This window comes from Schistocerca cancellata, chromosome 2, assembly GCF_023864275.1.
Source record: "Schistocerca cancellata isolate TAMUIC-IGC-003103 chromosome 2, iqSchCanc2.1, whole genome shotgun sequence".
Taxonomy (NCBI): domain Eukaryota; kingdom Metazoa; phylum Arthropoda; class Insecta; order Orthoptera; family Acrididae; genus Schistocerca; species Schistocerca cancellata.
Genome location: NC_064627.1, coordinates 172,215,569 through 172,242,435, shown reverse-complemented (window position 1 = coordinate 172,242,435; position 26,867 = coordinate 172,215,569). Strand labels below are relative to the sequence as shown.

General features: G+C 38.5%; 2 protein-coding genes across 2 annotated transcripts; both read right to left on the bottom strand.

The window, feature by feature from the left end:
* Positions 1-2,619: 2,619 nt before the first annotated feature.
* Positions 2,620-3,256, bottom strand: LOC126152201 (uncharacterized). The gene is made up of 2 exons (XM_049915992.1): positions 2,986-3,256; positions 2,620-2,927 (listed from the first exon to the last, which is right to left on the bottom strand). The coding sequence occupies exons 1-2, from the start codon at positions 3,254-3,256 to the stop codon at positions 2,620-2,622; spliced, it is 579 nt and encodes a 192-aa protein (XP_049771949.1).
* Positions 3,257-23,927: 20,671 nt separating this feature from the next.
* LOC126152185 (zinc finger MYM-type protein 1-like) lies at positions 23,928-24,920 on the bottom strand. The gene has a single exon (XM_049915991.1). It carries the CDS (start codon positions 24,918-24,920, stop codon positions 23,928-23,930), a length of 993 nt encoding a protein of 330 aa, XP_049771948.1.
* Positions 24,921-26,867: the final 1,947 nt, after the last annotated feature.

Genomic DNA, 26,867 nt, shown 5'->3' with positions numbered 1-26,867 from the left:
CATCTGAAGCCGAGGAGTTACTGATCCAAAGCTTTTTAATTTTTTACCATTTGAGGGAAACTCACACAGTATGAGAATTCCGCAACTGCTCCTTGTAGAAAACCGCAAACGATACTTGTATCCTGCCTCTCCGGACAGACAGATTAATTCAGTATCAGATTCAAGGTAGCCAGAACATGTAACAGATATTGACTAATAGCAAGTGTACCCAGAGCCATTTGTAGTGAAATCTCACAACCATATCATCATTCACTATGAAATTAATATGAGTTGCCCCTGCTCCTAGAATAGTTTGTGCATACATTCCTGAAAATAGTGCAAACAATACAGAGAAGATGAGGTTGAAAGTGGAAGGAATGCACTCAGCAGGGCTAAACTGTGTGATTTTGTTGAATGGAACAAACTGGTGGAAACAATTCCTGAGATGATAACTACAGACCCTCATGTAGGCTTATGCCTGTAAATGCATTCCAAGTGAGGTACACACATGTGAAGGCAGAGATAAAAGATCTTTGCAAAAATTGACGTAATCTTTTTGGAAAACAGATCAGCAGTCACTGGTTTTGTAATGGATTTATCATCTGTCCTGATTCCATTAGCCAATGGTAAAATAACTAATCAGAAAATACTCTACAAAATACTAACCATGCCAATATTAAATGTCAAATGCTCCAGACTGGACCTTAATTTATCTTTTACTAGAGTAATCCATCCAACTATCAGCAAGTTTACATGCTATGTCACATAGTACTGGTTTGGTAGAATTCACGTTATCACAGTACTATAGCCTATAAGGCTACTATTGACAGGTGGCATCTGGTACATTTGTCACATTTGAATAAAATGTAGCCATCCATACTGAATCAATAACAGTTTATGTTTGTTTGGTGAGAATACTGTTCTTGGATGTATTTAATTTGTGTTTTGTCAAGGTTAAAAGACATTGTAAAAAGTCATAAAATACGAGGATAATCCCAAAAGTAAGGTCTCCTATTTTTTTACGAGTACAGAACTCTTTTTGTGTGGCTGTTGGACACACTGTTTGAAGAGTGCTTCATGCGTTGTGTGTAAATATGAGCACGCCGTGCTGAGGCACTCAGTCTGGGCTTGGCCGCTGTTGAGAATGGAGCTCCCGTTGGATGTTACCGCCGAGTGCAAATTGCGTGCAGTTATTTGGTTTTTGAACGCATAGAGCACTGCGGTGATTGAAATCCATCGCCAATTCGTGGAAGTGTATGGTGAGTCATATGGTGAACTTTTGGCTGGAAAGTGATTCAGCTCCGGCGATAAGGTGAAAAAAAAGAGGTTCATAACTTTCTGAACAGCATGACAGCGAGCTGGTATGACATGGGCAGACAAAAACTGCCACAGCGTCTACAAAAATGCATCGACAGAAATGGTGATTATGTCAAAAAATAGCTAAATGCTCAAGGTATAAACAGGTCTATGTACTTACTTAGTTCCTCCCAGTCATTAAGGAAACATTCCTTTTGAACCTTGTATAGGATGTCGAGACTTAACACAGTGTTCGTGAGTAGTGCTTTAAGGGTGACGTAAGTGCCCCACACACGGTTTTGTTGTGACAGTGTGTGTGTGCTGCCTGAATATAGTTTCCAAGTCCATCCCTTTTTGCCCTACTACTAGTTACTGCAGTCATTGCATTTGCTTCTGTATGCCCCCGAATCCTGAAATTTATTCCTACTATCACACATTTTATGGTGGAACTTGGATTGTCATTGGTACAAAAACCTATTTTAAGATTTGCTTTATGAAAACATCTCTCAATTTTATTGGAAGTCTTTCCACTGTAAGTTATTCTTAGCTGTGACATGACTTCCATTTATTTGTTTTTGTTGATTCTTCTTAATCTTATTGTAAATTTTCATATGCACTTGCCCCTGTAATCATTCATTGTGGCCACTAGTTTTAAAATACTCCGTTCATTTTCTACTTCTTGCTGGCTTGGCACCAGTCTTAATAACCTGTACACCACTGCATTAACACATTGATTGCCATGTGAGTTAAATATAACTCACAGGAAGTGTTGTCTTTGGGCCATGTGAAGTAAATACAGTTCACGGACCTTTTTCCATTTAAAGCTCCGTGGTGCAGTTGTAACTCACAGGAGCGTGCTATGACTTGGTGTTGTAGTAGGTTGTGGCCCCAGTAACAAATCATGTTTGTGACCTACAGTTTTCAAGAGCTCAAAAGTAGTTATCGACATTTGAATTCGTGAGTTATATATAACTCACACAGTTCAGTTGTATTGGACTTTTCTTTTTTTTATCATTTATTTATTATTTAGTTTGTCATATTACTTACACAGTAGATTGCAAATCACATACAGTTTTATTTACATTCTTCAACTCGTAATTGCAACAACAATGAAACTGAAAAATTGGGATCATTCCACTTTGTTTCTCTGACACCTGTATGCACTGTACTTTATGAAAAAACACTCTACACAAAAATATGAGTCGCAATTCTTACATTTCCATGCAGTTTGTTTGCACTTCTTGACAGCTTGCTCTTGTCCAAATTCATTCCCCCCCCCCCCCCCCCCTCTCTCTCTCTCTCTCTCACGTTCACAAGTGCACAATCTGCATGTAACTCTGCGGCTTAGGTGAGAGGTGTCTCAGGCTCATTGGCATCATCTGTATGGAGTAGTCTCAAAGTCACTTCCTCTTTGAATTCTGTAATTGAGATCTTGTTGTTGATGTATTGGTAAATCACATGAGCATTTACCAGTGCTGACCCTGTCAACAATTCAATTGCAAGGTTCCTGTACCATTTTACACCCTGCTTTAGACAATGTGAGTACAACTTCATTTGGTCAGAAAGATCTATAAAAGACGTTGACTGATTATAGTCGATTATCATTGCTGGTTTTTTCTTTGTGCCCTTCCTGGTTTGAACTTCTGCTTCTTCTTCTCCATGAACAGTACTCAGTATCAGAATATCCCTCTTATCTTTCCATTTTAGTACTACTACACCTTGGTTCTTTCCTTTGCTTTGTGTTCCCCTTCTTCGGTTTTGCCTGTACAACATATTGAGGATTCAGTTTTCTGTTTGGTCTTAGAGTACTATCTAAATGTGTTGATTGTTCAAGAAGCTTGTGTGCAAGATGAACACTTGTGTAAAAATTGTCTGTATATAAGATGCTGCCCTCATTTAGTAATCCAATCATAAGGCTCATAACAACAGAAGTGGCAAGAGGAACACCAGGATTTGCATTCTTCTCACAGCAAACTTTCATATTCCAGGTGTAGCCACCTTTTAGGCAAAGTTTGAACAATTTAATTCCGAATTTATGTCACTTATTCTTTATATACTGAATGAAATTTAGTCTTCCTTGAAATGGCACAAGTGTTTCGTCAATGCAAACTTCTTCCTCCAGCACAACTGCACTTTGTAATCTCTGCAGTAATTTATCAATAAGAGGTTGAATTTTGAATATGTGGTTTCCCAGTGGGCACTGGTGGTTGTTATCTGAAAAATGTCACGCACGTAAAAGCAGTTCAAAACGATTGTGTGACATAACGTTTTTTTTTTTTTTTTTTTTTTTTTTTTTTTACCAGTAATTCGGAATCCTTGGTTTTACATTTAGTGACACCCGTAAAAAAAATCCTAAATATTGTTCAATTTCAGTTTTGCTGACATCAGTCCACTTTTTCAGTCGTGAATTAACAGTTGCTGAATGACTTCCTAAGACTTGTTTTGCGTACAAATTAGTTTGTTGAGTCACATATTCTAAAATTTCATCAGTTACAAAATATTTGAAGAAATCGTATGGTGTCTTGCCTTTGAGAGTTTGTGCAACAGAAGAATTTACACCAGAACTGGAATGAATAAATGGAAAAAATTTCATATTTTTTCCTGTAACTGGCCACCAGACAATCACATTAGAATTTGTTGTAAGTGTGTCATCTTCATAACTTTCTGATATTACACTTACTTCAATTGAACCTGAATCAACTGCAGTAGTTACGATGCTGTTGGTGCTCCAGTTCACAGCCCTTTTGCGTCTGGATCTAAAATACTGTTACAGACAGTATTCTCATGTGCCTGGTGTGTTCTCTTGTGTGCTTTCAATCATTGAAACCTACACTGTCAAAGACCTTTTTATCTGCACTTACAGTGTATTTTCCTTGGAATGCAAATCATATTTTTCCTTTTAACTGTCAAACCATTAGTGATCACAAATTGTTAATAAGAGATATTGGCGCTCGATGACCGGGCTCTGTGCACAACAGTTCCTTATTTCTTAGCTGTACTCGCAGAGCTCAGTTTGAAAATGGAGAAATACCAGTGGTTATGCATGTAGATGGTACTTGTTAACTCCACTTTAAATCCGCAAAATGAAGCAGAGAGCATTGATATAACAGGTCTCATATTAAAACTAGAAACACCGTTGAGAAAAAATATGGCTTGTGGAAGAGAATGTTTCCCATGTTACCTGTAGGAATAAGATGTAATCCACAGAAAGCAATGTCAATAATTGTGGGTTCGGCTGTCTTGCATAACATTGCCAGGAGTATGAGCAGTGAAGAACCACAAGAAGATCCAGAAATTGCTCGACTTTTGAATCCGTTATGTGACTAGGGAGGTTCCAACATTGAAGATAACGAACCTGTGCTACCTGGACAGTATTGTGTTGACACATTACCAAGAAGATTAGTTCACCGTGCTATTATTAATGAACATATTCGATAAGGTAACATCAATTCAGAAATTAGAATGAAAAATTATGATTATAGTTATGGGATTTCGCCATTTTTTTTTAAATTTTTCCAATTATTTCAGCATGTAATCTTATTTTATCTGATATGTAGGGAACATAAAAGTACTCACTGAGCTGGTGTATGATGAGAAATTTGAGGTTGCGGCATGTCAGAAATAGGATGTGCTACCTACAGACAGTTACCCAGCTGTTGCTTTTCTGGGAGATTTTTCTAGTGCGGAACTGTTGATAATTCATTATTAAAGATATATTTTATGTATCACATTGGTTGTGAAAGCAATGCAGCACTCTGTTATTTGTATATATGTTCTGTTTCTGTGCAGTTACTTAAATCTGAGAACAAATGACTCCATTACATTTACAGAGTCTCTGAGTAAAAGCGAGTGGGATAAAATATAATTGGATAGTTGTGTAGTATGTTCACTATAGATCCTAAACATCACTTAAATTTTCTACTGTAACAACAAATATGTGACTGTCCAACAGTTCTACAATATTAAAACAGCGTATTACGAGAAGCTTTCAGATTTGAGATTATTTTACTGCACTTCTCGTTACTATTAATGCAGTCTTACCGCCTAGATTAGCTTAAACTTGTGAATACGTAGTAAACACATAGGCACAAAATTAATAATCATTTGTGTTTAACAAAATGTCAGTTTGGGATAGTTTATTTGTTAAATTGTTACCATATTAATCACTACGCTTTGTTTACAATATGATTTGGTTCAGACATAAGTGTGAGCAGCTATAAAGTTGTAGCCCAGTTCACTTACGTGTTCTGGGGCTGTATATTTATAGAAAAATGTTGATGTAATGACAAACAAACTCTGCAGAAAATTTAATTCTAGCAAGTCATGCCTGTAGCAGCACTTTACAAAATATTATGTACAACTTTATTGTATCAGAAAAATGGATGAAATTGAAGACAAATTTGTGTTCAGAAATTGCCACCAAAGACAAGTTCACATTGCTACAAAAGGCAATGGAACTTTGTGAGCAATGTCTAATACTTTGGGCATCAGTGCAAGAGCAATACCGTATTTACTCGAATCTAAGCTGCACTTTTTTTCCTGTTTCTGTAATCCAAAAAACCGCCTGCGGCTTAGAATCGAGTGCAAAGCAAGCGGAAGTTCTGAAAAATGTTGGTATGTGCCGCCACAACTAACTTCTGCCGTCGAATATATGTAGCGCTACACAAGCATGCTTTGTGGGCACAAAGATAAATACTGGCGCCAAAACTTTTTTTTTTTTTTTCTCTGCCCCGAGTTTCGACCACTGCATTTTCATATATTATCCAACGAAGTAAATACAAATTCTGTATTGTTCATCTTCGAATGTAGCACAATTTCAATGTACTACGAAAATCCGACTGGCAAGACTGTTAGGGATGTTTGTCAATATGGCCAACTCTACGTTTCGAGTTTTTTCCTATCTGTGAGAAGAGATGGTTGCTAATAGGAACCTGATGAAATGTGAATCACATGCAGTATTCTCTTCACCATAAGAATAATATGAATATAAACATTTTGCCATGTATTCTTTTGTGTTTGCTGCTATCTCATTTAAATCCTGTCTGCCTAATAAACTACGAAACTAGAGTGAGGCAACAGCAAACGCGGAAGAATATACGTATCGTGTCATGTTTATATTCGTATTATTCTTATGCCTAATAGTGATATAGTCAGAAATGAAGCACGGCAACTGACTAGATTTTAAATGTACGATAACTAATTTCTGTGAAGAATTTGATGTACTAAAGAAGCGGCTGCAAAGATTTTCAAACGGAGAAAAATGTGCGCCTAACTCTCGTTCAGAACATGTTCTATCATACAGTCTATTATTTGGTTCGTGTTGATCATTATCAAAGAAAGCAGCAGTGTAAGTAACAACAAATAGCAGTCTCTTGCCATTGTTTCGCTAATGAGACGATTCCTCTTTTTTTTTTAAGCGGCGGTAGCGCACACAAAAGCAAGTCATGCCGCGAGCGGCGACAGGCCGTAAACACGCACTATCAGAATGCGACAAACAATGCATGACACAGTACAGTAATGCATTTTCAGCTTAGAGTGACGTAAACACCTATAACAAAAAAAAACGGCACTTATCAGATCAAAGCAAAACAAGCAATCGATTCAAACGAAGCACGTGAAAAAGGAAGGGTACCCGTATAAATACGGACAGAGCGCCTGACGCATAGCAATGGCTACCTGGTAAAGCTTAACTGCTAAGCTTACGACTCGAACCAAACTACTGTAGCTGTATCGTCTTTCATTCGAACTAAATTGTGTCTCATATTACAATGGACCAACTTTGTTTCGATTAGGAGGTGCGGCCTAAAACTTTTCTCTCCCCTTGAATTTCGAGTCTCAAATTTCAGGTGCGGTTTAGATTCGGTAAATATTTTTTTCCTTTATTTCGAGTCTCATTTTTCAGGTGCGGCTTAGATTCGAGTGCAGCTTAGATTCGAGTAAATACGGTAATTAGTTAAGGAGTGTGCTACTTTGGAAGATATGAAAGTGGAACGGTAATGCTGTGGGTCGTCTGTAAGAAGTGTCATACTTTAAGTTATTACTGAGGAAATATCCCTCCCTCACTGTGTCACTGCTATTGATGCATTTTTCACATATTTATTGCTCGCCTTTGCAAATGGGAATTCCCTGTCATAGCATAGTGCTGCTGAAAAATGTCTCACTACAAATACAGTTGTGACAGAAGTTGTGGGTTACCATCAGAAACATTAGCAGGTGCGGAGTATTGCTAAGAAAGTCACACATGCTATGCTTACTACAACAGAAAACAGTGCCCCATCATAGCAAGGTGTTACTGTAAAATGCTGAACTACAAATTCTGTCGTGATGAAAGTTATGGACTGACATTATAAACATGAACAGGTGCACAGCATTGTTAGAAAAGCCACTCAATGCTATTCTCACTATTGCAGAAAAGAGTGCCCCATCATAGAATGTGTTACTGAAAATATCTTGTTACAAAATGTGTTGTGATAAAACCTGTATGTTGCCATTATATATATTAACAGGTGCAGGGTATTGCTAGAAAAACCACCAAATGCTATTATCACTATTGTGGAAAAGAGTGACCCATCATAGGAATGCATTTACTGAAAATATCTTGCTACAAAATCTGTTGTGGTAAAAACTGTATGTTGCCATTATAAAAATTAACAGGTGCAGGGTATTGCTAGAAAAACCACACAATGCTATTCTCATGATTGCAGAAAAAGAGTGCCCATATTAGCAATGTATTACTCAATAATGCCTCTCTACAAATACTGTTGTGATAAACGTTACGGGTTTCCACCATACACATTACACGGTGCAGAGTATTGATAGGAAAGCCACACATGCTATGCTTACTTTTGCAGAAAAGAGTGCCCATCACAAAAATGTGTTTCTCAGAATGCCTCACTACAAATACTATTGTCATAAAAGTTACAGGTTTCCATTATAAACATTACCAGGTGCAGAGTATTGCTAGAAAAACGGCACATACAGAGGTATGGTTTGGAGCACTTTCCCTCATAATTTAATACATTAGGATATTTCTGGTATAAATAATGCAAAACATGTTTACATTGGGCCTCATGTATATATCTGTTACAGCATATATGTTCAGTTCAAAGTTAGAGTAACAAGGATGCTTTATTACTATTATTTTGTTTCATTAACAGCCTACTTTGTTAAGCCATTTAAGTAGAAATTGGCACCTGACATTATGGCTACAAGCCTGCAACTGACATATAGCTTACAGTTGCTGACTTATGTAAACAGTAGTGTTGCTAACCTGTTTTTATTTATGAAGTAATGCTAATGTTAAGTGATTGGATGAAACTGAGTTCAGTGTCAAATAAGCTGTAAGCAGATATTGGACAGATTACAATTAGAATAGTAGCAGTCATCACTAACAGGACAAACTCAGAGAAGCAGTTTGAACCGTGAGAAAAATTTAATACATTAAAATACAACACAGCAGAAAAAAATTATAAAAATTCACTGTCACAGGAAAAAAAAACACACACACACATTACTGGCATTTTTCTTCTTCTGATATTTTAATTTTTCTTTTTGGGCCAGAATCTTTAAATTTTTAATTATCAGCTCCTTCTTATGTTCTGCCTTCATCATGTATAATTGGGCCCCCAGTACTTCCACTCTCTTGCTGCACACATTTTCAATTACTGTACCCTAACCTGATGGCCCTGGTTTTGCAAGCATCCTGCGACGATACCATGTATTTTTCGGTGTGCAAATGTTTTCTTTGCATGGATCAGGAGACTGCAAAACAGACTGCAGCTGGGTGACATCCACCAGGCCATTCTTCGATGTCTCTTTAGTTTGCATTATGTCTGGTGTCTGGAAAGTGCTAGGTTGTGTGCACTCTGCTAACTCGACAACTGAAACAGGCAGTGTGTTCTCACTGCACTCCATGTTAACAACATCCGCAATCGTTCTAACCTGTGCATTGGAATCATATGCATTTGTTAACGGTTTCATTGAGGAACCAACCTTTTCGAAGTCTTCTTTTCATATTTTCATAACAGGTTTTCAGTCTGTCACAGGATCTTTTTGTCACACCTGAAATTAAATAAATTTTGTAGTTTGTAGTACTATAAATTAATTCTTTTATTATTTGTGTTCATAAAGTCCATTTTGCATGTGGAGGCTCTTAACTTAAAACTGCAATGAAAATCTAAGATCTATATATGGATGTTGTTTGTTTACATTTCAGTTCATTATAAAGAAAGTGGTATAGGCATATATGAAGAATATGGCACACGGCTAACTGAAAAATGTATGTTCACAATTTTCAACAAGAAAGCTTCCGTTAGTCACATAATATTTAGTTAACATTAGTTCAGCATAGGATTTTAAATTTAAAACAAACAGAACAATTCCAACTGTAAATGTACATAGCCCTATCACGTATTTCAGTGGTACACCAATAACACCTTCAAATTTAAAACTAAAAACCAGAGTGTGCCGTATCCTATGCTTACAGTGAACCCAGAAAAGTTGTTAAAAAAACTTACCAGGAGTAGAATTAAACTGCACTTCCGCATGGGACCACATTGCCTGTTTTTCTTTTAAGCTGCAGCCATCAGTTTTCTTATTTTCAAGAACAGATGCATTGTCTCCCACCAGTTTAAGAAGTACATCTATCACGTACTTAGAGAAATTGGATGTTCTTTTTTCATTCTCCATTATCCTCCAAAAATACAAACAGATCAGTAATAAGTAGCGAGGTATGTATACACACTTCCGTTTGCCTACCGAAAACACAGCAAAGAGAGAATGTGACAAAGAAGTAACTCACTAGCAATTATCTGTGCAATTTCATGTTTACTAACATCTTTGTGTCGCCAGAGCATATTCCATTGCAATGTACAGACTTTATCGCTGTCAAATGCATGGTTGGCTGACGACAGTTTGCTGACCAGCGATTAACATTGGTGCACTGCAGAAACATTTTAATTACAATTTTTATTTTTTACCATGATCGCGGAATCTTGGTTATCATGCTTTTTGACCGGGGTTGGTGGTCTCAGCTATCAATTTTCTGCAGTTCATTGTCATTTGGCATAATTGCTCTGTTTAAAGGAAAGAAACTTAATGACAAAATTATTGAGAAAGAAGTGATAGTGGATAAGGATGAGACAGCTGATGTACCGAAGCACTGATAGGACGAGAAACATGCAGCAGATGACAATTTTAAGTATCATTTAGATCCTTTCTGGAAACAACCATGATAAAACTGTTCCTCCTAGTATGCAGCACATGTGAGACAAATGAAATGTCCTGGACTTCTTGACAAATCAAAGCAATCCACTGAATAAGTCTTAGACTGCTGTGCAGGAGCAGTTGAATTTAGTTCTCTTCAGGTCCCCTATGATTTCAAGACATTCCTATTCGAGATAGAGTTCTTGTCTCACTTCTTAGCAAATATCAAAAATTAGTTGTATATGGTGACATTAACAGTAATTTTACAAATGCTTGTACAAGGAAAAGAATATTCGGAGATCTCATAAATTCTTATCATCTGAACCAGACTGGATCCCAGCTAGAGTGCGGGGAAACAGTTGCATGGCCATATACAACTCTCTCTCTCTCTCTCTCTCTGTGTGTGTGTGTACACATAGGAGCAGGGGCAGTGCGCGCACTCTCGGACACACATCCATTTAGAAATGTTAATCCCATGGCAAAATCGACTTTATTAAAACTCATTATAGAACAATAGAGGCAGTAGGTTTATAGCACTAATAACATTGACAATGCATATAATTCCTTCCTTGATATGTTTCTCATGCTCATTGGAAATTGCTTTCCATTAAAATGTTTAAAAAATGGTTCTAGTATTAACAAGCAACCTCGGTGACTGGCTGATGGGATAAAGATACCATGTAGAACAAAGTGGGAATTATATCAAAATGTTAGACATGGTCACAACTGTGCTGCAGAAGTCCATTGGAAACAGTACTGTAAGGTGCTTACAAAGTCATTAGGAAGGCAAAAAATGTGTGACACACAAATAGATTAGCTAATTACCTGGTTAAAATTAAATAAATCAAATCAGTGTGGTCACTTGTGAAGGTTTCTTGACATCAGTACAAAGTTGAGGATAAAAAGTCAATGTGTTCAAGGGAGGATCAGAAAGTAACGACAATAATTTTTTTCTCCCCAGGTGTTGCAGCTGGAATGTTGAAATTTCATGATGATATAGTGTGAACAAGCCTGAACTACGAAAGAAACATGGCCCGCATGTTACTGTCGTCAACTTGTGATATTGCAAGGGTCTGTGCAGTCGTCCCAATACACGCTATGTGAATTTCACTCATTTTATGCCCTTTGGACCTCAAATAATGAACTATACTTCACTGCTCTACACAAGTTGATGCACCATGGTTGTTTCATTGTTCCGGCTTCTACAATATATGCTGTTATGAATTTTCAATATTCCAGTTGCAGCACCAGGGGAGAAAAAAATTATTGTCCATTACTTTCTGATCCTTCCTTGAGCATATTGACTTTTTATCTTCAACCTTGCACTGTTGCCAAGCTGCCTCCTTTCCAAGTGACAGTACTGGTTTAATTTTATCCAGAGAATTTGCTTATCTATTTGTTTACTATATGCATTTTACCTTCCTAATGACAATTAAGCACCTTACAGCACTGTTTCTAATGGCTTACTGCAGCTCAGTTGTGAACATTTTTGAAGTTTTGATATAATTCCCACTTTGTTTCGCATGATGTCATGTTAGTCTTAACAAACAAAGGATAAAGATATCTTGTAGAACAAAGTCCTGCCCTTCTGCTGCATAACACATTAAGTGACCCAAGCTTCTCATCATACACTGGCCCTTGTGGATGTCTGTCAGGTTCTTAGGCACCCAGCGAGCTCCGGGCATCCAATAACAGCTGCAACCCCCACCCCTCCCACCACCTTTGAACGTTAGAGCCATTGAGGCAGCAGTTTTGTACAGCCAGCATATGCAGCTGCGAACCTTATTGCAGCAGTTAAACATTTCCAATGGGTGCAATGTATGATATTTTTCACGTCACATTGAGATTTCATAAAATTAGTGCTCATTGGGGGCCTAAGAATCTGACAGGCAACCACAAGGGCCAGCGAATGATGACAAGCGCGTTACGCCACAGAAGGGCCTGCCTTTCTGAAAAGAATCACCACTGGTGATGAGTCTCGGGTGTACCACTACACGCCACATTAATATCTGACGGTTTCAGACTTATTCATGACAATGTTCACACCCATGTTGTTGCTCCTGTTCATGAGAAAATCATCAAATTTGGGTGGGAGGTGCTCCAGCATCCACCATACAATTCAGTCCTTGCACCACTGGACTTCGTCTGTTCGATCCCACAGCTAGCCAATGGTTTGTGACTGATTCAGAAGTGAAATCAGTCGTCTGCAGATGGCTATGGCTATACTTGAACCAAACAGACTTCTATGAACAGGGCATAGTGAAACTGGTACCATGATGGGGAAAATGTGTTGAGAACATTGGTGACTATGTAGGTAAGTAGCAGCCTGCCTCTGAATTGCTTCAATGTCTTTCTTTAATCTGTTCTGGTATGGATCCCAAACACTCAAGCAGTACCCAAGAATAGTTTAAACTAGTATCCTATATGCAACCTCCTTTACAGGTGAACCACTCTTTCCTAGAATTCTCCCAAATAACCAAAGTTGACCGTTTGCCTTTCCTTCCGCAATCTTTACATTCTCATTACGTTTCCTATCGCTTTGCAGTGTTATGCCCAGATATTTAAATGACATGATTATGTCAAGCAGGACACTACTAATGCTACATCCATACATTGTGGGTTTGTTTTTCCTACTCATCTGCATTAAAAGATTTTTCTACAATTAGAGCTAGCTGCCATTCATCACACCAATTAAAAATTTTGTCTAAGTCATCTTGTATCCTTCTACAGTCACTCAATGTCGACACTTTACCGTACACTACAGCATCATTAGCAAACAGCCGCGGGTTGCTACCCATCCTGTCCTCCCCACTCCACCAAGAGTGTCTTTCCGCCGTCCACCTAACCTTCGTAACCTCTTGGTTCATCCCTATGAAATCCTCAAACCACCTTCCCTACCCTCTGGCTCCTACCCATGTTACCGCCCCCAGTGTAAAACCTGTCCCATGCACCCTCCTACCACCACCTACTCCAGTCCTGTAACCCGGAAGGTGTACACGATCAAAGGCAGAGCCACATGTGATGCCACCCACATGATTTGCCAACTGACCTGCCTACACTGTGAAGCTTTCTATGTGGGAATGACCAGCAACAAACTGTCCATTCGCATGAAGGGACACAGGCAGACAGTGTTTGTTGGTAATGAGGATCACCCTGTGGCTAAACATGCCTTGCTGCATGACCAGCACATCTTGGCACAGTGTTACACCGTCCGGGTTATCTGGATAGTTCCCACTAACACCAACCTATCAGAACTCCGGAGATGGGAACTTCCCTTCAATATATCCTCTTCCCGTTACCCACCAGGCCTCAACCTCCGCTAATTTCAAGTTGCCTCCGCTCATACCTCACCTGTCATTCAACAACATCTTTGCCTCTACTTCCGCCTCGACTGACATCTCTGCCCAAACTCTTTGCCTTTACATATGTCTGCTTGTGTCTGTATATGTGTGGATGGATATGTGTGTGTGTGCGCGAGTGTATACCTGTCCCTTTTTCCCCCTAAGGTAAGTCTTTCCGCTCCTGGGATTGGAATGACTCCTTACCCTCTCCCTTAAAACCCACATCCTTTCGTCTTTCCTTCTCCTTCCCTCTTTCCTGATGAAGCAACCGTGGGTTGCGAAAGCTTGAATTTTGTGTGTGTGTTTGTGATTGTTAGTGTCTGTATCAACATACCAACGCTTTCATTTGGTAAGTTATAATATCTTTGTTTTTAGATATATATTTCCCACATGGAAAGTTTCCCTCTATTATATTCGAATTGTGTGTGTATATATATGAGAGAGAGAATAATTAGCAGCTCTATTGCACTTTACTGGCTCACGCCTGATGAACACTCACCATCAAGGACAACATACTGGGTTCTATTACTTAAGAAGTCTTTGAGCCACTCATATTTTGAACCTATTCCATGTGCTCGTATCTTCTGTAACAGCCTGCAGTGGGGCACCATGTCAAATGCTTTCTGGAAATCTAGAAATATGGAATACGGCTGTTGCTTTTCATCCATAGTTTCCTGTATATTATGTGAGAAAAGGGCAAGCTGAGTTTTGCATGAGCAATGATTTCCAAAACCAAGCCTATTTATGGGCATAAGCTTCTCGGTCTCGAGGAAATTTATTGTATTCACATTGAGGATATGTTCAAGGTTTCTGCAGCGAACTGACATTAGGAATATTGATGTGTAATTTTGATGGTCCAGTCTTTTGCCCTTTTTATACACAGGAGTCACCTGTGCCTTTTTCCAGTCCCTAGGGGCTTTGAGCTGGATGAGAGATTTGTGACAGATACGTGCCAGGTAAGCAGCCAGTGCTGTAGAGTACTCTTTGAAAAACCGAATTGGGATTCCATCTGGACCTGGGGACTTACTTGTTTTTAACTCCGGTTGTGTATCTGTGCCAGGGATGCTTATTAGTACGTCATCCGTATGGGAGTCTGTTCTATGATTAAACACTGGTATGTTTGTAAGATTCTCCTGTGTGAATGATTTCTTGAACATGAAATTTAAAACTTCGGCTTTTGTTTTGCTGCCTTCAACTGCCACATGAGACTGTTCAACAAGTGACTGGATAGAAACCTTAGACCAACTTACTGATTTTACATAGGACCAGAATTTTCTCGAGTTCTTGGCCACATCTAAGTTATTTAAACTAGATGAAGACAACTTGAAAAGAGCCGTAATCCATTCTTCCTGATCAAGAGACTAGTTTGTTGCATGAAAATAATTATTTAGCATGAGATGTTGCGAACAGAGCCTGATAGGTAGCTGCGTGCATTTCACATTCTGAAACTATTGATGAAAGAAAGAGACTTTGTGTGCTAAACAGAATTATAGGTGATATTATCTTTTTAGCCTGGCGAAATTTGCCTTTAGGTGAAGAAGCCACCACTTATGACAGCCAGATACTGGCGACTTCTTGGTGTTAATTGACATACTGGCTAAATACGACTCATTTTGAGAGAATTTACAATTTATGTTAAAAGTTGTCAAGAGAAACATGAAAAGATACCGAATATTTTTTTCTTGGAGAACACAGACTGAGCTTTTATTACCTTATGCTGATAATATACTTATTTGGAATGCTACGCCAGATGTGTCTAAAGCCAGAGTATTCTGATTTTAAGGTGTATGGGTTTCATTTAAAGACAAAAGTAAATGGGAAATTTATGAGAGGTTTCTGGAATAGTTTGATTTCCAGAAAAAGACAGGTGATGCAATTGGTAATTATATCATAGATGTATGTAACGAGCATGAGCTTTATTTACAGCACTGTTGTGGTCAGTGCCTTGATAGTGGATCAGATACGGCTGGTCAAAGAAAAGGTGGTGCAAGCAAAAATGGGAGAATTTATCAATTGGAACATTTATCTGCTGGCAACATTTTCTCCTTGTGCAGCTCGTACTCTTTAACTTAATAGGTACATTCTTCAGCTATCTGAATTAGCTGCACAATTTCTTCAGTGCAATCCCACAGAGCTGTGAAGGGTTATTAAAATACACTGGCAGTCAATCTCTCAATAGCCTGCCTGAAACAAGATGTAGCAGTGAAACAAGATGTAGCAGAAGAATTGAGGCCTGTAGCAGGAAAAATAACGGAAGTAATAGAAGCTTTAAAACATTGATCCTTTCGGATGTTTTGAGGGATATTTTGGACCATATGGATGTAGGAATTTTACCTGTCAACAGATATTTCCCCTAGTGCGGAAATGAAAAATACTGGTGATCTTATGGTTCCATAGATAAGGATGTAAGGGTTCCCTGGCCTGAATTCTTAAGCAGAGCTTTAAAAAAAAGCTACTGGAACTGGGATTGAGGCAGTTTTTTCAAAACAGAGATGAAGAAAAATGGAGGTTTTCTTTGATGATTCTAACATCTGACACACTCCCAGATGAAACTGAAGAACGTCAAAAGGAGGTTTTTGATGTAATCATAGCAAGATTGTTTCTCAAAAGATTCTCAATAAATTAATTAGAACTTACCCTGATGGTGTGAGTGACAGTCTTACCAAAGAAATACTAATGTTTAAAATTGGATGGTAGTGATACAATTAAGAAATTAATTAGAACTTATTGTGATGGATGTGAGTGATAATCTTACCGAAGAAATACTAATATTCAGGTCAGTGAGTGCAGTTAAGTTTCTGCCTTTTACAAAGACACCAGAAAATAAAAGCCTCTGTTTCTTTTCCCACATGAAATTAATAAGTTGAAGCTACAATCTGTGTTTCCTGAACTTAGTATTGCACTCAGAATTTCCATCACCCTAACCAGTGACTTTTGCTTCAGGTGAAAGAGAATATAATAAATTAGAATTAATCAAAAATCATTGAAGATCAGCTTTATGCTAAGAGAAATGTAATCATCAAACACTTTTGTCAATAGAGCATGAACTTGCTTCTAAAATGAACTTCAGTAATATAGTGGATAACATCATCAGCTGCAAGAATAAAAGATTCAGTGTTCCGTCTGCTATTGTCTGAAATTTTTCAGCCGACACCGACAGTTTCAACCAGACTTTTTAAACCAAGAGAATGAAGTGAGGCTGGCAAAGATTTCTCACTAAATGTTACGTTTGTTTCTTTTAACAGTTATTATTGTGTGAACTAATATTTATATCTACTCAAATACAGTACAGTCAATTAATAAATAAGTTATTGACAGTGCAATGGGCTGAGAAGGCTTGTGGTCCCACAAACGTTTGCCTAGGTGCCCATGAAATCTAAGGATGGCCCTGTGCGTAGTAAAATGTTTTTGTTATTGATAAGTCAGATATATGTACATTATTTAACAATCACTTCCCTAGAATAGCAAGTGAATTAAATGAAAAGTTGGTTTCTACAGGGAGTCATAAAACTCTTACTAGAAAACAGCTTTCCAAGACTGATATTTGAAATATGCCACCTTGATACTGACAGGTGGGAGACTGAGTCAATGTTTAAATCACTGAGGACTAAAGAGTTTCACGGATAGCAGAGTACTAAAGCACCGTGCTTCATATGTTCGCCCTGTACTTATCATCATCAGTAATTTTGATGTTATGATTGGTCAGCTTCCTGAATGATTACTCAGTAGTGAAACCACTTTATGAAAAAATGTGAAAGGGATAATATACACATTTCTAGGCCTACTGCTATGCCATCGGTGGATTAAACAAGTTGTGAACATTAGGCATCTTCAATTTAACTAAGGTGTTTGTTTGTGTTGACCACAAACTATTACTGCAGAACTTGGACCATTATGGAATATGAGGAATTGCTTGCATTTGATTTCTCTCATATTTTAAGAACAGAATGCAAAACCAATTCTCCATACAAATGAGAACAATTGAGTGCTGGTGGTGGGGTCACAGGAACCTTCGATCCTTCGGTATTCAGTGTGGGGACCACTACTGTTTCCTATTCATATGTAAATGATATACCTTATAATATTATAGGTGATACTAAAATATTTTAAGTTTGTTTTACAGTTTCTGACAAACAGTTCAGCTGAACTTATGTTTTGATTAGACAGAATGGACATATGATTAATGAGTCCGATCAGTCTTAGATTCCTATGTGTAAAGTTGAATAATAAATTGTAATGGAAAGCTCATGTTAAGAATGGTATTAAAGAGCTGAATGGTACTGGATTAGAGCATATCTGCTGTAAGTGATAGGTGAACATGCAGAATTAGTCTGCTTTGCTTATTTTCATTTCACATGGGACATATTGTTGTTTTCTGGGGTAACTCTTCCCATTCTCAAAGTGTATTTTTGACTCAGAAATGGACAGTTGAAGCAATATGAAGAGTAAGTTCACAAACCTCTTGTTGACCCCTGTTCAAGGGTTTTGGAATTCTTTCATTGGCATCTACATATAGTATATTTCTTTAATTTCATATGTTATTAACGATGTGAGCTTATTCTTGAAAATTAGCAGCTTTCACTTAGCTAATACTAGGCAGAAATCTAATCCGTATTAAACTGTTGTGCAGAATGGCGCACAGCATTGTGCTGACATCATGTATGGTAAGCCACTACAAGAATTAAAAAATCTTATCAGTAATCGTTGCACTTCCAAATCTAAATTGAAGAAATTCGTCATAGCCCACTCCTTGTGTTCTGTGGTGGAGTTCCTGGAAAAAAATAAGCAAATTCTTATTTTATGTTGATTATGCTAATATATACTCAGCAGCTTGTCTGCATAGGATTTGTGTAAATTTTGTTTTATTGTGAACTTTCTGATGTTATCCTATGCACTGATTTCTTCCGTGACCATGGAGATTCGCAGCTAGGTCCTGTGAAACTAGACATACAAATAAAATAATCCCATTAACAAAGAAAGCAAATGCTGATAAGTGTTTTACTGAACCATTAGTTGAATAAGTCATGGTTGCAACACACGTGTAGAATAATCTACTGATGGATGGGACATTTGTAGAAGCTGACCTGAGGAAAATAAGTTTCGTTTTTGGAGGAATGTAGGAACACACAAAGCAATCTTATCCTACAACTGAACAACTCAAATGATCGATTGATGAAGTTCAAAATGACATTAATAGATTTAGTGTAAGCTTTTGATAATGTTTACTGGAATAAACATTTCGGATTTCTGAAATTATCAGGGATAAAATACAGAGAGTGGAAGTTTATCTACAACTTGTACAAAAAGCAGATTACAGCTATGACTCGAAGAACATGAACATGAGACAGTGAGGGGAGGGAGAGAGGAGGGGAGGGGGGATTGTAGCCCAAAACACATTATTCAACCTTTACATTGAGCAACCAGAAAAAACAGCTAGGGAGACATTTGGAGAGGGAATTAAAGTTCAGGGAGAACAAATAAAAACTTCAAGGTTTGCCTATGACATTGTAATTCTGTCTGAGTTGAGAAACTACTTGAACGGTCATTAGAATGGAATAGGTAGTGTATTGATAAGAAGTTACAAAATGAACATAAATAAAAGTGAAACAATGGTAATGGAGTGTAGTTGAGTCAAATCACATGATGCAAAGAGAAATGAAAAGATAAAAACTGTAGATGCATTTTGCTACTGAAGCAGCAAATAAATTGAAGATTGCAGAAGGAGGGAGGATACAGAATTACTCTGCGCTGTGTTCTACATGGGCGTGACAACCGGCAAGGTGTCTGTTTGCATGACTGGTCACATACAAATGGTGACCAAGAGACAGCTGGACCACCGGCTGCAGAGCATGCTGCACAACATAATGGTCTTCATTTTAATGACTGCTGCTACACAACCTTATATTCCACCAACACACCCACCATCTCTTTACTTGTCTCCATTTCCACTCCCTTCCACCCCACCTCCCCCTCTCTGTCTAACCTCTCGATTGCACCTAGCTGCCCTAACCTGTCCCCACTATGTCCCTATATGCTTCCACACGCACCACTTTACCATCCTCCACCTGTACTCTGCTATCCCTTCTTCCCTGCCCCAGCCTCCTCCTTACCCAAGCCACCCACATTGCTTCTCCGTTCATGCACAGTTGTTCGCAGTCCGGCCTTGTGGCCAGATGGAATAATGTTCTTTGCGTGAGTTGTGCTTTTGTGAATGTGTGTGTGTTTGCATTATAAGAAGGCCTTTTGGCTGAAAGGTTACTCGTTTAGCTGTCTTTTTGTTGTGTGTCTCTGCAACTCATCACCATCATTTATGGTGAGCAGCAGTGTATCCTTTTTATAATATTGCCAGTAACTTCATAAGGTGTATTCATTTTTCTAGGCACATCATTTTTCTCATCTTCTTCTTCCTTTGTTTCCTTTTCATCTTCTGTATTGTGCACTTCTATTAGATCTGTTTCTGAAATAAAGGAAAGGCGATTTGACAGGAAGTTATTACTTTGAATGTAGTCATGTGGACTACATGAAATGTTTTGCACTTGAATTAATTCAGCATTTGGTGTTGTATTTGCTTGAGCTTTGATGAGTGCAGGAGTTTCTTGTCCATCATCTCTGAACCCCGATTTGTTGAAGTACTTGGTGACAGTTCTGGGCTTTATTTCCCTTGCTGTCAAGACAGTCAAATTTATTGCTTCCGTGCACCATGACAGAAACTGACCATGCAAGAGAAAATGCACTTTTTTTAGTAATCACCTACAGTGAGACTTGAATATGTAAATAACTCAGTGGTCCGTGGGTAGTGTGAGGTTTGTTGAACCTGGTGGGAACCAAGTCAATCTCACTGTTGATAACTTTCGGGTGGCAGGTTACATTGCCTAGGAAACCAAGAACTTGGCAGTTTTTTTATTTTGGCATTGAAAGAGCCCAACCAGTCATCATCTATGCCTTTTTATTAGGCTACTTTGCCACATTGACTGGAAGCTTACTGCCAAGTGTGCTTTTTAAACACCAGGGTTTTGCTGCCTTTCCAATTACCAGTGGTTTCTGCATTTCATGTAACATGTTTTCACACAGCAGTACATTGAGTTTTTCCTTGGGCACTTTTCTGCTGTTGCACTTTTCACTGCGAATTGGTAGAGATTTTGAAGGGAGTTCATGATAAAACAGGCCTATTTAATCTGCAAGGAACACATCTTTCAGGCCGTAATTCACAATTAGGTTACAGTATTGTCTTCCATTCTGTTACTACACTTTCTTGCACACCCTTCGCTCCCCTACACCCTTCATTCCACATGATGTTCTGTCTAGGTCTAAAACTGTTCAGCTATCATGCAGATGCCTTCAACTCATTCCCAGGTAGTTTTTTTGCCCACGAACTTGCAATCCATTGTCACTATCTTATTAATTTCTACGATTCCATTGTTCTTCACTTTTCATTTGCTTCTTATCTTTCATCCATTCATCTCATATCTTATACCTGTTCCTGAGTTTGTCGTTCTCACTTGCCTCAATTACCTTAATCTCTCTGTTAATTTCTTTGGAATGCTTGACCTGCTCCACATCTAAGTGGGAGATTCAGGTACAGTCTTTAGAGTAGATGATTTGTATAAAACATTGATCCTTGTCACATCTTTCAGATAAGTCTACAACAGTTTCCATGGAGCCTTCCTTCTTATTGTCAAGCAATCTGAGCTGCAAAAATCAGGAATAGATCTTTCCCTTGTCCAAATGAAATTTATTGTAGATAAAAGCTGCCTTGAGTGAACAATACACACACTCAGTCACAAGAAAAACATTCATTTCATTCAAAATCTTAAAATAGATGTATTTTTCCCATCTCCTCTTAAACCACGGGATCAATGTCAACCATGTTTGTTACACGTGCTCCTTATTGTGTGGAGAGATATTGTGAATGTAAGGACCACCTAGACCCCATAGAGATGAGAGTGACCTCAAGGCTGCCTTGCATGACTAGCGTGCTGTGCAGATAGGATTGGAATGGGTTCCTGTGGATAGGCACCACTGAGTAGGGGGGAGGGAGGGGAGATGGATAGTGATAGTAGGGGAGAATGAGATGGACAGAGAGAGTGGGGGCAGAGGGTGGCAGAGAGAGGGGTGAAGAGGAAATGGACACAGAGAGGGGCAGGAGATTAGTTAATTTAAAATGCTATCACTGTACCAGTAGATATTTTGCACAGTGGCTAAATGATCATTTATTTAATTACTGGCTAACCAAGGTTCCTAATGAAAATGCTAGGGCAAGGTATACCTGTAAAGGTAGGCTAAGATGAAGCTTCTCTGGCTCATTTTTGTAGCATTCCATTCACCAATATATTGGAATGCTGCAAATAGTACTTATAATGACAGTCCATCTGAAGCAGGAATTAAAACCCATAGATCAAAGTGCAGTGCAGTAATGTTGTTTTGGCACCTCATTTTGAGAGGCTTTTGTTTGTGGATGTAGCCAATGGACCTCTTAGTATTTTTATAGACAAGTCAACATCAGTGCTAACAAAACTTTCAGAATTGCTATGGATGATAGAGTAGGATCCACAACCAGTCAATCTGCTACCATAACCTTTATTTGGTTTTCACATTTGTTGGTGTAACCAATTCACCACCAAATTGACACTTTTCAACCTAACCTAGACCTCGGGCTGTGCTGCAGATCAGTGTGTCACCACAATCACGACTTAGGGTGGGGCAGAGGGGGACACCGATACCACAATTAGCCACTTTTCAGAGCTACAAAACTGCAATGCTGAAAGCATCACTGTATGTGTGCTGCAAACATTACGTGACAAAGGACAAAAAATGATGTATATGAAAGGAATTGGTTTTGTTAATGCCAGTGTAGTGATTGGGATTAACCATGGAGTTTGTGTCAAGTCGCGAAATGGAAGTCCCAATCTCATTGTGATCCCATAGATTGTAGTTAGTGATTTCGTCAGATTTAGTGTTTGCTCATAAATTTAGAATTACCTGCATGAGTTACTTATAAGTGGTTTGCCAATTCTGCTGTGTCAGTGCATGTAACAAAGCTCTAATTGCCACAATAAATGATGGACAAGTGTCTATAGCAAAGTTGTTCAGTTGTGTTGCAGTAGGTGGCTTTCAATTGAAAGTGCAATTCTTCAAAATGTAGAACAATGGCTTGAACTGTGTTTGGAACTGCGAGGTAAGAGGGATTGTACCACCCACTCCTGCTGCTCATGTATCTAATCAAAATACGTTACCAACTCGTTTTTCTTCGTCCATTTTTGGCTGAAGTGCAAAGGATTGAATAAGCCATTTGAATTCCATGCTGCAGTTTCTTCTGAACGTTTGCAAGACATAACAGTTTGAGAGGATACTACAAAAAAATTCGTACTCTCAGCATGTAGGAAGAATTTCTTGACATAAAATCTTGAAAGCTATTGCACATATTTAGGGTTTGAAACTGAGGAAAATTGAACTCAGTTTAAGACTGTTTACTGAAGAAACTTAATTTAGAAAAAGGTTTATTATTTTGCTTCACAAGTTACATGTTGAACTTCAAGCGAACATCGTGATAACATTAAAAGTTTTGAGAAATATGTCCGTGTTGTAAGTCAAGGAATAATTTATATCAATAACGAAAAATTTACAAGTCCCCATTAAAACGATCATTAAAGCACAATTCCAGTGGCAAAATTTAACATCTGTTAAATCGAAAGAAACTTCTGAGGCTCTGTGTTCCTGGCGTGAGCGGCGATCTGTATAGATGCTTCGTGCATTAGTCCGTTTGTTTAGTGGGTAGCAACTCCTATACTGATTTTACTGTGGTCATATGCAGAGGTGGAAAGAATTTACCAAGGGCGTACCCAGGATGTGAACTGGGGGGGAGGGGGGGGGCAGGTCATACTAGTCTCAGGAAACAAGGACTCGAGACAACATACAGCGCTTCTTATTAAATAAAACAGTAAACCAGTGAAAAACTGCTTTTTATGAACATTTTAAATACAAGAATGCACTTGTACAATACGAGAAAACATGCAGCATTTCTTATTAAATAAAAGAGTAAACTAGTAAAAAACTGCTTTCAATAAACATTTTAAGTATAAGAATGCACTTGTTTAAAAATACAACTTTTTAATTCAGTAATAATCTTCTAGGATTTGCCTCAAATTTCTCAACTACTTTCTTCTCTAACATCTCGCAGTTTTCTTTTAAATAATTGCGATGTACGCTCATCAGGCACAATACTGTGAGCCTTTCTTCTCCCATAGTGCTTCTGAGCCACGTCTTCACTATTCGAAGTGTGCTGAAGGATCGTTCCACAGTCGCTGTTGTGCATGGAATAGTGCTCAACATTTTTAGTGCTTTTTTCATGCTAGGGAAAAAAATATAGGTCTTGTTAAACAGGTCAACGACTTCCATATCCTTTAATTTAGCTTCAGTTATATTCTTTTTCCTCCACAAATTGTACCATAGTTCCAGTTCTCCGGCAATATCATCCAATCCATAAAATGTAAACAATTCTGCACTTTTAAGGAAGTCTGTTACACTAGAATTGCTCATATTCAAGGGATGTAGCTTACTTAGAGCAAAAGCTGGTGTATTTTCTGGTGAAAATCGTATATTTAATGATGACATGAATGATTCTATGTATGGTATTACCAGTGAACGTCGCCAGTATTCGTTGTCATTTTGGGATGGTGGATTGTTTCTGAATTTTTGCTTGCAAGCAAAACGTGGAACAGTAATTTCTATTTCCAGTTCCCCTGCTATAACTTGAGCTTTTGCAAGTAATTCTGTAGTTACTCTGTCTGCTTCCTTTCTATCATTACTGAGCACATCAAGGATTCCTCTGATGTGTTCCCTCACCGCGATCATATCTACAAACTTAGACTGCAGGACATTAGCTACTGGTTCCAAAACTGCTGAGTATATGGCTATTGTTTGTAAAGATAAGATGAACACTGGTTTGGTAATGGCTGAATGCAACTGATACGCAGAGTTCCTCGTTGCATAATTTCCCTCAGTAGACAATTTCTCTAGAGCTCTCACAACCTCTGGGAAATTTTGAGAAAATAGTCTGATGGATTTATATTTATATTTTTCAGACCATCTCGTCTCACACATTCTTGTTAAATTGGGAGCGTGTTTCCGACATGTACTCGATTCTCTAAAAAAGTTTATAGTGTCTTTCACAGTGGCAACGGTATTCCGAATTTCCGGCACTGCGTTTGCATCGTTCACCACAAGGTTGAGTTTGTGGCTTGAGCAATGAACGTATGATGCTCGATAATATTTCTTTATTAAAATGGCTTGTACACCACTCTCTACCTGCCATTGTAGAACAGCCATCGAAGCCAAATCCTACACAGTCTTTTGCTGGAAGATTATTACTGATCAAGAAACTGTCAGTTGCTTCGGCGATCGAAGAGGTATTTTGTGACTTCAGTTCTATAAAACCTACAAATTCTTCCCGGATATTCACTTTTCTTTCGTCGTAGAGCCGCACGCCTATTGATAGCTGTTCCTTCCCAGCTATATCAGCTGTTTCAACAGCAAGACTGCATAAAACGTCGCTTTTTTTAATGTCAGTGATTATATTCTCCTTAATAACATCGCCACACAAACTTATGAATTCATTTTGTATTTTTGGCGATGTGTAAACAGCATTGCGGCGACATTTCTCCAGATGACTCCTTAACTTGTCGTCGCCAGAATCGATTCTTAAGTTCAGTAAATCTAATAAAACACCTTCATCTGTCTGTTTTCCTCTAAGAGGCATATCATGTGTGCCGCAAAACGCTGTACAAGAAAGAATGGATGACAGTATTTGCCTGTTTTCATCTATCACTCTTTGGTGCACATTCTGCAATTGGGCGTCCACATGTACATTTTCAAGAAAAGATTTTGCTGCAGCTGACGCTTTTAAGTGAATGTGGGTTTTAACATGTTTCCGAGAGTCTTCATGCATATTCTTGAATTTTGTGAATGGCCTAATGATAAATGATCCCAAAACGCCTCTAACAGTGCCAGTGACAGGAGGGAACAAAACACAGTGCTTGCATAGGGCGCTTTTCACAAACGTGGAGTATACTAGCCATGGAGCACATTGATGTAACCATGCATGATTAAATTTTCATTGCAAATGGCTTGCATCACTTAAAGAATCATAATTATTTGAAGGGATCCATGGATTTATAAGAGATCCTTCTTCTTGTCCACTGGTTGCTGGGTAGTTAGCCCAATAAACCGACCCAGATCATTTTCATCGCAGTAACTATTAATTACAATTTCCGAATCGTCTTTGGACACACAAGCTAGTTGGGCTCTTGAGTGAGAATAGTGAACAGGGGCTGCTATAGTTACAGGTGCTGCTGATGAATTTGATTGTTGTTCAGCACTTTATTTTTCTTATGATCGTCATCCCTTCCACTGCTACTATTCCGACTCCTTTTCCTTTCGTGAGCAGTAGCCCATACAAAATAAATACATGTAATTTATTTTCCTACTACTTAGCCATAGAAAGAAAACAGGGTTAAGAGAAATAAAGGGAGGACTTACAAGAAATGGAGGAGGGTTGCCTACATTGGACCTCCTTTAGATTTTGTCACCCCAAGTCTTCAATATGTATTTAATTGAAAGAAAATATACTGAACAATAATGTACAAGCTATACACTTCCATCAAATGATATTAGATGTACTCATCGAAAAGCAGGCTTGATTGATTCTTGTCCTTGAATGAGATTTTTCACTCTGCAGCGGAGTGTACGCTGATATGAAACTTCCTGGCAGATCAAAACTGTGTGCCCGACCGAGACTCGAACTCGGGACCTTTGCCTTTCGCGGGCAAGTGCTCTACCATCTGAGCTACCGAAGCACGACTCACGTCCGGTACTCACAGCTTTACTTCTGCCAGTATCTCGTCTCCTACCTTCCAAACTTTACAGAAGCTCTCCTGCGAACCTTGCAGAACTAGCACTCCTGAAAGAAAGGATATTGCGGAGACATGGCTTAGCCACAGCCTGGGGGAGGTTTCCAGAATGAGATTTTTCACTCTGCAGCGGAGTGTGCGC